At 47.1% G+C, this 10250-nt stretch overlaps 4 protein-coding genes across 4 annotated transcripts; 3 read left to right on the forward strand and 1 right to left on the reverse strand.

Annotated features, from left to right (window-relative positions):
- Positions 1-2414: 2414 nt before the first annotated feature.
- Pmar_PMAR020775 (hypothetical protein) lies at positions 2415-3329 on the reverse strand (the record flags this gene model as incomplete). The annotated part of the gene is made up of 1 exon (XM_002781343.1): positions 2415-3329. One exon carries the CDS (start codon positions 3327-3329, stop codon positions 2415-2417), a length of 915 nt encoding a protein of 304 aa, XP_002781389.1.
- A 1033-nt stretch (positions 3330-4362) lies between these two features.
- Positions 4363-5556, forward strand: Pmar_PMAR020776 (hypothetical protein; the record flags this gene model as incomplete). Its single annotated transcript, XM_002781344.1, has 1 exon — positions 4363-5556. The coding sequence occupies one exon, from the start codon at positions 4363-4365 to the stop codon at positions 5554-5556; it is 1194 nt and encodes a 397-aa protein (XP_002781390.1).
- Positions 5557-8222: 2666 nt separating this feature from the next.
- Positions 8223-8886, forward strand: Pmar_PMAR020777 (hypothetical protein; the record flags this gene model as incomplete). Its single annotated transcript, XM_002781345.1, has 2 exons — positions 8223-8744; positions 8839-8886. 2 exons carry the CDS (start codon positions 8223-8225, stop codon positions 8884-8886), a joined length of 570 nt encoding a protein of 189 aa, XP_002781391.1.
- A 747-nt stretch (positions 8887-9633) lies between these two features.
- Pmar_PMAR020778 (hypothetical protein) lies at positions 9634-10134 on the forward strand (the record flags this gene model as incomplete). The annotated part of the gene is made up of 1 exon (XM_002781346.1): positions 9634-10134. One exon carries the CDS (start codon positions 9634-9636, stop codon positions 10132-10134), a length of 501 nt encoding a protein of 166 aa, XP_002781392.1.
- Positions 10135-10250: the final 116 nt, after the last annotated feature.

Consider the following 10250-nt stretch of genomic DNA (forward strand, 5'->3'; position numbering starts at 1 on the left):
TCATGAGGCTCAATGTAGAGCTACTAGACACGCACAATGTTATGGGCTGAACTGTGGATAAAACGACAAGGCGGCGAGCACCATAGGTAGTACCCCCCGCGTGGTGCGACTCATGCATATTATAGTTTTCAGACCCGGCCGAGAAGTTCCTGCTTACAGGTCTGTTGCAGATAGTCTCTCTGGCAGCTCATCTCGTCCATTTTGGTGATTGTTGGATGCGTCTTGAGGAGGTTGTTGGTAGTAAAGTCGTACCTTGGTCCTTCCTCCGTATTCCCATATCAGGCATAGAGTCCGAAGTCATTGTTAGCAATACCGTCACTAATCCCTTCATTAGTCGTGGCCAAACATCGACCGAACTCGGTAAGCCCCGGCAAACACTGTTTCCCGACTGTTAACTCGATGGGGTTGACCATTGCGGTCCATCTCAGTTCGAGTACCATCATCCGGGGAGCATCACGACCTTCCGCCGTTCGTCGCCAGGTCGAGATCAGCACATCAATTCGCAAAGAGCAGTTACGAAGGCCTCTCCAGAGGGGTCCGTCAATTTGGACGATAGTCCTATCAGTTGTTAATCGCTGCATTTACCATCTAAAAGAAGGGCATTGTAGCAACACTTTTTGTACTTCATCATCACAAACTTTTTACTCCATCTCAAAGGTTCGTCTCATTTCACATATCAATACATTGTTGCGTTCATAGTAGTACCCAGACAAGCAGGTCAAAGTTGCTGATAGCTCAATAGATAAATGACATATCGATTTGACGTGATAACCTTAGAGTTGACACGGAGCCTAGAGAACGACCGAATGTAGAACGTATTCACTGTAGAATGTGGATGCACAACTAACCGTCGCGGGATATATTGTAAAAAGGGAAGTTGAGGATGGCAATACTCTCCCGTGATCTCTGCAAGTGCCATGAACCCTAACCTCGGTGTATGAATATCTCTTGGCGATGAGATACGTCACGGTTCGTCCGGCAATGCCACAGTAGCATAAGATTGAACAGTAGGACAGTCGAATAACAGGCGGACATCATGATAATATCATTATCGAGACCAGCATATGTTATTTACTTGACGTTCCATTATTCCATTACAGAGTGCATCTTTATGGTATCTTATTCAATGCTGTCTGTCACCTATAACTTTGAGATTCAGAAGTTGTTTTGTAACCTATAGTGTAGCAGAGTTTTCACTGCTTCTCTAACTGTTTGGATCACTTGGTGTGTAAGGTCGAATCCTCGGGTGCGGCTAGCGTGACGCTGTTGTGTGAGGTCCTGGTGTCTACAATTGTGAGGTTTCACTGTCTTAATGTTATCTCTTGTTGTCTATCGAGATTCTGCCTTCAGTCAGAATTTTACTCCATGCATTTCCATCGTCATCACAAGCATCGTATCTCTCGCTGGGTGCTCAACAAGCAGTGTTCGAGTGTCAGACGAGGTGCGAAGTCGGTGTTCCCTTCCAGAAAGTCCAAGTCGAGTACCGATCTCCTCGCCAACTCAGAATCCACCAACGTGAAGGCCACCTGTGGGCAATCTGTGCGGCGATAATCTCGCATTCCTTTGGTATGGTCTCTGAACTGCTGACGTGTCTGCTAGCGGCCACTGATGGGTTCTGTAGAATATTCTACTGCTCTGTATAACTTACGATGATACTATGTATAAGATCTATTCGTGTGACTGGTACTTTACAGCTGAGGATGACGACGAGCTGTTAGACTTGGCTTATGTGTAAGAACGTTTTGGTCGGTATATAATCATGTCATCCAGGAGGATGATTCGAACATGGAAACCTTTCAAGCACTCCGATTCCGTCCCATGTTGTTGGCCTCTCGTATGGGCGTCCGTTTTGTTGTTCGCATGTCATCCGGCCGGAGTTGGGGAGCTAAGAACAGGATTTCCGGAGTTGGGGAGCTAAGAACAGGATCTCCCGTAGGAGTACGGCTTCTTGTAGTTATATTCATTTGGTTTTTTATTGTAGAGTAACCCATTCTTCGCGACCGCATCTTCCTTCCCATTCATTTGTACGGTTATCTGATACCATCAATTCTTGTGAAATCCGATTCTCAAGTTGTTCAAGTCATTGCGTTCAAACATAAAGTAAATTAATACATAGTTATATGTCAATGATGTCAAGTACGGAGTAGTGAAGGACTTCTTCCGAAGAAGTGTCCTCCTGTGTTGCTTTCGGGTGGAACTACTGTATATACACAAGAGAAATCATCCGACTATCCTTCGAAGCACTCCGAAACTCAATCCAGTGATCTACAAAATGCACTTATGGCGTCTCATAATCTTGAACGATTAAATCTTTAAACTGCACTGGCGATAACCCAAGAAACCATCGTAGGAATGAAGATAGAAAGCACACGACGGGAATCAACTTGTTACAAAAGATATCTCGCTAGCATCTTCTACTCTGTTCGGCAGCTTGTAGCGTCAAGGTGATAATTTTGGATACAATCAGTATAGTTCATCTGTTGAGAGAATGGATCACCATAGAAACATCGAGACCATTCCCAATTATGTATGGCATATAGCGTACCGTTAACATCGAACAACTTATTGTACTGCTCCTGTGTGACGATACCTGTCGGGACCATCAAACTAGTGAGATCTTCTAACTGATCCCACACATACTCGATACCACCATCAGGATCGGGATATTTACTCGTATCATAAGCGCACATAGAAAGTTTACCGCAACCATTACCCATCTCGCAGGAGCCTTCGACCATGATAGTGATCTTCGCCCTCAGGTCCTCCCATCCGGGCTGCGTACACACGACGCATTGGTCTGTCATCATCCACTGCATACGCTCCAACAAACCATCATTGTTAGTGCCATTAACCGAGTTACGGTATAGCATCATGAGTGCCCTATCAGCATTCTGCATGACATAAGTAGTTTCTTGTTGATTGGGCTCACCCTCGATAGTACTACCTACAAAGATGGAATTGGGTAGATAACCCATACCCTCGGTAACATTAGCAATCATCTCTCTCGAACTGGTCAAAGCTTGTAAGTAGTAATTATCAGGGACATGCTCCACATCAAAACTGATACCAATAGGTGCAATCTCTGCCATATCCTGGGCAGAAACCGAGCGAATAAGGAATTGCTCGAAAGTGTTTACGAAGGCGCACATCTTTTGACCATCCCTTTCGGTGACATCACCATAAGTCAACCAAATGATAGCATCGTTCCCACTATCCTGACGCCACTTCTTCATCCAAGCAACCAATTGCGGTTGGTACTTGATGATGTTGTAGTTTGTAGGATCAGCCACGTTGATGTAAAGCTCACCACAATTCCACGTCCTGCCCATATCACTTGAAATGAAGTCAGTTAGAGCGGGATCTCCTTCACTCCAGTAATCTTGAGACCAGGAATAAATGCCTATCGGGCGACCAGTGCATGCATTGGTAGGTGGGGGTCTAGTTGTTGGAGGGGGGCCTGTGGTCTTAGGGAACGTCGCCTGCTGATTCGGGCCCGAGGGTAATTGAGGAGGTAGAGTCTCAGGGCTACTGTCACTACCCGAGTCGGTTGAACAACCAGAAAAGCAAAATGCCAATATGACCGACACCAACGCCGGGAAGAATTTCATATTCATAACAGTATGGTGCTACCTTCCAAGTGCAATTCACAGCGAGGTATTGTGAGGAGTGTAACACAACTTGGCTTCGTTGTACTGTCCCGCGTTGTGCATCTACCAGGATCGAAAGTCGATGATGCTTCTAGGAGGTGATACACATGGAGCCAATGTAAGCTTGTAACTATTTCGTGTACATTCTCTCATCGCTGTAATTTGATAACTCTGTGGAGTATGAAGATACATTACGGTGGGGGTGATAACACAAGAATTGTCCCAGATTCGACTTGAATTCTCGACGCTGTTGTTGAATTTTGGTAGAACATCAATCGTGATTTATGTTTCGGTAAACTGGATTCTATGGGACATGATTCTAAGTGATTGAAGACTTCACATGACCAACCTCGAATTTCAGGATCAGTTCGTGAGATCCTTCATGTAATACGTGACGTATTATACGTCATCGTGATGGCTGGAAACTAGTTGCAAACCTAACGGATAGTGTAGTATAGTGTGATACGTGTTATGATATTTAGTCGGCCACAGTCTACTCTACCCCTAACGATATCACATCGGGAATGATGGATTTGGGTGGGACACAATAGTTGACCAATCTATAGTTCTAACCGTGGTCCTTGACTCACTACAAATTTGGAGACGAAGCCTTGTGTGGTCTCTAGCGAGATTATCCCCTTCGATCGCGCTAGGATACGACCTATATTGAGTACCACAGGTTTCTTTCTTATCTCATATCCTACTAGTTCCTATAATGAGGTGGTCTACTGCAGCATCGGCTACTTGTACGTTACTCATGTTCGGCATGCAAGGATGTTCGACAACAGGCGGTAGTAAAGGTAGTGGGAGTTTGCCATCCGCTCTCCCTGATGACCCTAACCAACCAGTGACATTCCCTGCTAGTACTCCTTTCCCACCAACTGCTAGGCCAATATCCTCTGATGCGTGTAGTGGGAATAAGATTGGTACCTATACCTGGTCTCAGAGCTATTGGAGGGAAGGTGATGATTCCTTGACCAACTTTGCTAAAAGTGATATGGGCCGTCAGTGGAATTGTGGAGATTTGTATATCAACATTGCTGATGCCTCGAACTATAATATCATTAAGGATCAGACTAAGCTCGTAAGCTGGATGAAGAAGTGGCGTCAGGAGACTGGTAACAACGGCGTCATCTGGCTTACTTATGGTGATGTTGTCGATAAGAATGGCGAGAAGATGGTGGGATTCGTGACGACCTTCGAGCAGTTCCTCATGCGTTCCGTGTCAGCGCAGACTATGGCTGAAATATCCCCTATTGGTATCAGCTTTGATGTTGAGCATATTGCCGATGAATATTATAAAGAGGCCCTCACGAAGTCCCATGACATGATTAACGAAGTGACTCAGGGTATGGGGTATCTACCTAACTCCATTTACGTTGATAGTACCATCGAGGGTGAGGAGAACTCTCAGGAGACTGAATACGTTATGCGCTATGCAGACCACGCCCTTATGATGTTGTACAGAAATGAATTAGGTGGTAGTTATGAGGATGATCTCCTCGATCGTATGAAGTGGATGATGACCGAGCAATGCACCGTATGCACTAAGCCTGGTTGGGAGGATCTCAAGGCTAAGATTACCATTATGGTCGAAGGCTCGTGTAAGATGGGCCATGGGTGTGGCAAGTTGTCGATGTGCGCTAAGGATACCTCCTCTTATCCCGACGCTAATGGTGGCATCGAGTATATATGGAATACCCTCAACAATCTGACCAAACGTATGGTAGAGGAGGGTATCGTCACCCAAGAGCAGTTCGATCATCTCTTTGACGTCAATGGTACACTGTTCGCGGTCCATAACTGGGAATGGTCTCGCTGTTTTTATGGAGATAGTTACTCTCAAGACATGGGCTTCTCCGTTTGTAAGGATTATCATTCTATGGCTGCTGATTGCCGTCTCAAATAGATAGATATCTTTAGTACGTTATCGTTGTGCTTCGTATAGCACTCACTTTGACGGTGTTTCACTTGATGTTCTTTGTACACTGTTCACTAGGTTGTGATGTGAATATAATCCGTCCTATCTTTCACATGTGAATCGGCCCCCATTGTGTTGATGGTCAGTGAACGGAAAAACGCATAGAATCTGAGAAATGACTGAGCTTGTTATGAGCCAACATATCACATTCGTAGCAAACATCACTCAAACACTAATCACATCTGAAGCAGCCCTCTGTGAAGTCAGTTCCACAGAATTTGCATGTATAGAACTTGGGGTAGTCTACTATTGGTAACGAGATGTACCTATAATGCACTCAACGACTCGGGAAGTACAAACTCGTTTGCGTTGGCACAAAGTAAATGTGTCGATGATGTTTCTTCAGTGCATCATCATCCAAAAAGGGGAGTCTACATACTGGACACTTAGCTGATATCTCACAGACTGGGCTGTGACACTGTGGACAAATGTAACTGATTGTAGGTACAACTCATCACCATCACGACACTGTTGTGAAAGGCTTATACAGAGGTTTGTTGTAGCCTATTGTGACACATACATTCCATTGGTAGATCCGTTGTACTGTTACCATCCCATGATCTGGGGAGTCCATTTTGATATAGCTGGGAGAACTAACCCAGTTTGGTGGGGTGAGACGCCGTGATTACCCCAGACTTGAGAATTGGTAGTCAGCAGAGAACTTACTCTGCATTAATCGTTTGAAATGTATAGGACTAGTAGAAACAAACAAGGCGCCACCAGTCATCTCTACGACTTTCCGTAACGCATATAATTCTGGTGATAGTGATATCACAGACACCTGGGTTGAATGATCACGTATGGCCAAGTATTGGGACATGGATTACCCACACTGAGTTGGGCTTGGTTTCCTCTATAAGCCCATCAGCACAGTCTGGTATGGGCTGCTTTCCACTGCTAGGTGGATCTACTGAGTGCAACAAACCCCACGTTATTAACATCTCACGTGTGTCTGATAAGGATCGTAGTCCACAAGGACGGACAGGTTACTGATAGGGTTGAGGTCGAAGAATTGGGGGATGAAATCAAGACAATGATGCGATACTATGAAATCTAACCTGAGTTCATCGGAGAATGACTCCCGCGTGATCCCCCTGAGCTCATATCCACTACCAAGTATAGGAACCGTAGTAGGCCTCTCATCAAGGCCATTGACTACTTGTGAGCTAGTTCGCCATCCTTACCGGTAGAGACAGGGAGGACACCATCGTAGTTCCGTGGGTACCTGATCAGGCGATCTACTACAAAATATGGATAGGTATAACGCGTTACTTCCGAGCAATGGAAGCTTCATCTCGCACTACCAGCTTGCCGTGCCTGAAGACACAGTACTCTACCGCATCCATATTCCATGCACGATACTGGTCTTTGGTGACCATGTTGATCCAACATGGTCACCATGGCACATGGTGATCCGGACCCCTCTTTAATGCGAGATACCCACTCACGAGAAGTCCAATACTCGCTCGTCGCATATGATGGCGTCTACTGATACGCTGGTCATTGCAAATACTCTCCCGACTCCTTCAATCATGTAAGTACCGATTAGGTGTCCGAATGGGCACACTGGAATACTTCGCCCCTGTCAAATTACTATTCCTGTACTGTCATGACGATATATATCAGGAGGAATTCCTCCACGAGGCGTCGAGTACGCATTACCAATAATACCATGGTTGGGGATGCGGCTTCGCCATGGGACCAACACCAAGATCAATCAGCTCTACAGACCTGGTACATTGTGTAATATGCCTCGTAAATAATCAATACGTTCCATTATTACAATGTATCGCGCAGAGCTTGACAGGTCAACCAGAAACCCAAACTGTTATCCAAGGCCGAACTGTTATCCAAGGCCGAGCTGTTATCCAAGGCCGAACTGTTATCCACGGCCGAGCTGTTATCCACGGCCGAACTGTTATCCAAGGCCGAACTGTAAGGTCGAAGAGCTTTCAGTCGCCCTCCATATTTTTGTAGGGACTTCTGTCACTGAAAACGGTTCCTTGGAATTCTCACACTCTCCTTAGTGAAAGGACTTTAATCCGACCAGTTTCCAGAGAACGGTATTACAGTGCGTCTGATGTAGCATCGAGGGGGATGGCTAGGTCCAATCACAGCCTTAGATTCATGGATCGCTATTGCCCAACTGACGTCTTGTCCAGATCCCGGGCTCGGTCGGATCTGGAAGTTAGCGACCGCCCATTGAATCAGAAACGGTTGGTCAACCAGTGGTGATGACAGATATTTGGTTTGGTTTTGATGATCTTTGGGACTCCTGTAGCGTGGTATATAAGCAATTAATAATGGGTTAGTGATAGTGTGCACGCATGAGTCCGTGTTGAGCCGTAGCCATCTGGCTCAAGCCGTAGCCATCTGGCTCAAGGCTCAAGTTCGTTTTGTTCTAATCTCCACTCTCCCCTCCGTATCGCGTTCCTCAGTGCTGGGAAGGTTCAACTAACATGGTGACAGCTGAGAACAACGACCCATCAGTGGGGGGCTCTCAACACTCGGTCGACTACAACAAAGACGAGGCGACGATCAAAAGAGAGCTCACAACCAAGAGAAGAGAGCGAGGACGTATACGAGGGAAACTTATGAGAGTGCGAGAGTCCATCAGCAATATCGTGGTGGATGATGATAACGACATACCGGAAGCGCTAGAGACCCTGGAGGTCCAAGAAAGTCTTCTGCAAGACCAGTTACGACGCGTCGAGGTTGATATCGCCAAGCTAGAGGAGGACAGTCTTCTTGTCCTACGCACGCTGGCACCAGCTAGTGTGAGGTCCAGAGCGTCGTCATCAGCGACATCATCCCACCATCCCGTCATATCTGTTAGTCTTAACGGCGACGAGGGAGCTGACAATGGCGAGACGGGTGATGGAAACATGTCTATGGCTCCCTTAGGGGAGGACAAGGTGACCGAGACCGTCATGGAGCCTGTTACTTTGGGAATGACATCTGGTGGTGTGGACTATAGAAAACTACCGGTTCGACAACATTCAGAAGGAGGAGGCAAAGACCGGTCTGGAACAAGGGTCAACAACGTACAATGTCGGCCGTCAATCCGTTTTCCGGAATCCCAACTGATGGAGCACGAGGAGACCAGGAACTGCCAAGTAAGAAACCGGGGGACGGGCGTTACGGCGGGACTAGTTTCGAAGTTGGTGATGCCAAAATGTCGTAGTGTAGTGTCCTTGAGGAGTCACCTAGACGTGTGTGAAGCAATCCTTGTGGAAGCGGGCGCTGGGGAATTTGTGACGCACTGTGCAGTTATGAGTGGTTCTAGGCGAGGGACTCTGTGATAGAGATAACCGCACAACTTAACTCAAGATCTCAGATAGGATAGATCTAGAGTGGCAGAGTAGAGAGCGATAGAGCGGTCCAGTGCGTGGAACGTAGACACGCTGAAGCAACTACCCAAGCTTAGTAGCTGATCTAATTCGCGAACCGCGACCGTTACTGAAATGGCGAAACGGTGAAACGGTTAGATACGATCTTGCTCACTTGAGTTTCCTCAATGGTACTGTCGTCACCGGACAGCACGATGGGTTGCGTGACACCTATTTCCGTCCAATCGAACGGGTAAAAATCACAGTTGTGGAGCGTCTGGTGGAGACATTAGGGGGCTCTCCAGAGACCCAAGCACTCACGGGGAGTGCTCGGGATGCAGTGGAACGATCGAGATGGGATTGGAGAGTTGTGAGGAATCATCTATTGAATAGATTTGCACGCAAACCCACTCTCATAGCTAAGCTGAACCAACAACTCTCAGCACTCAAGTACTCGGGACCGAAAGACGTAGACCATTTTCTTGAAGAGGCTGAGAGGGTGTTTCGCCTGGCAGAGGCAACGTTCCGGGATAAGAGCGAGCATCGTAGAGTTGTCAAACGGATAGTCAGTGCTCTCCCAGAGAAGGATAGAGTAGACATTATACAGGAGACAAAGAGACTCTACAGAGAGATCACAGGAAGTTATGCGGCATCGCTCGATGAAGAGTGGGCTAGCATGTTCCCGTTCACTACAAGCATCGTGGGGCATGATGTAGAGAAGGGTGAGGAGATAACACTCATTGACATCATCAGGGATAGGTGTAGGACACAGGAGGCTGCGGGGACCGGGATAGAGACCGACAAGGTACACCAGGTGACAAGTTCTCCGGAGAAGGACGCCAGGTCGGGTCAGAAGCAAGAACGTCAAGAGGGTCGTCAAGACAGTAAGGGAAGTTTGGAGGCCTGGGCCAAGCAGTATCCATCAGTTTGGGTGGTTACCATGAAGCAGTTCGACGAGGGGGAGGTCAAAGGCAATTTCAAGCCAGACGATATCAAACGGGTTGGAATGCGACCAAAGGGGGGCGTGCGTAAGCATTATGCCGTGATAGCCTATAAGGATGCCGATCGGGGAGGCGCAGTCGTGAAGGAGGTCTTGAAAAAAACGGAGGGGTCAGACCGTTTCCGGGCTAGGGAATTTGTCTATAAAAAGCCGGGAAACGGTCAGGGCCGGGCATGACTGGAGGAAGTCATGCACCGGCCGATAGAACATCCTCTTATCCACAGCATCGAGACGAGGAAGCAACCAAGGGTTGCGGGCGGACATCGGTGGACCAGTCTCAGTGCGATCGAATT

Source organism: Perkinsus marinus (genome assembly GCF_000006405.1).
Source record: "Perkinsus marinus ATCC 50983 genomic scaffold scf_1104296942710, whole genome shotgun sequence".
Taxonomy (NCBI): Eukaryota; Perkinsozoa; order Perkinsida; family Perkinsidae; genus Perkinsus; species Perkinsus marinus.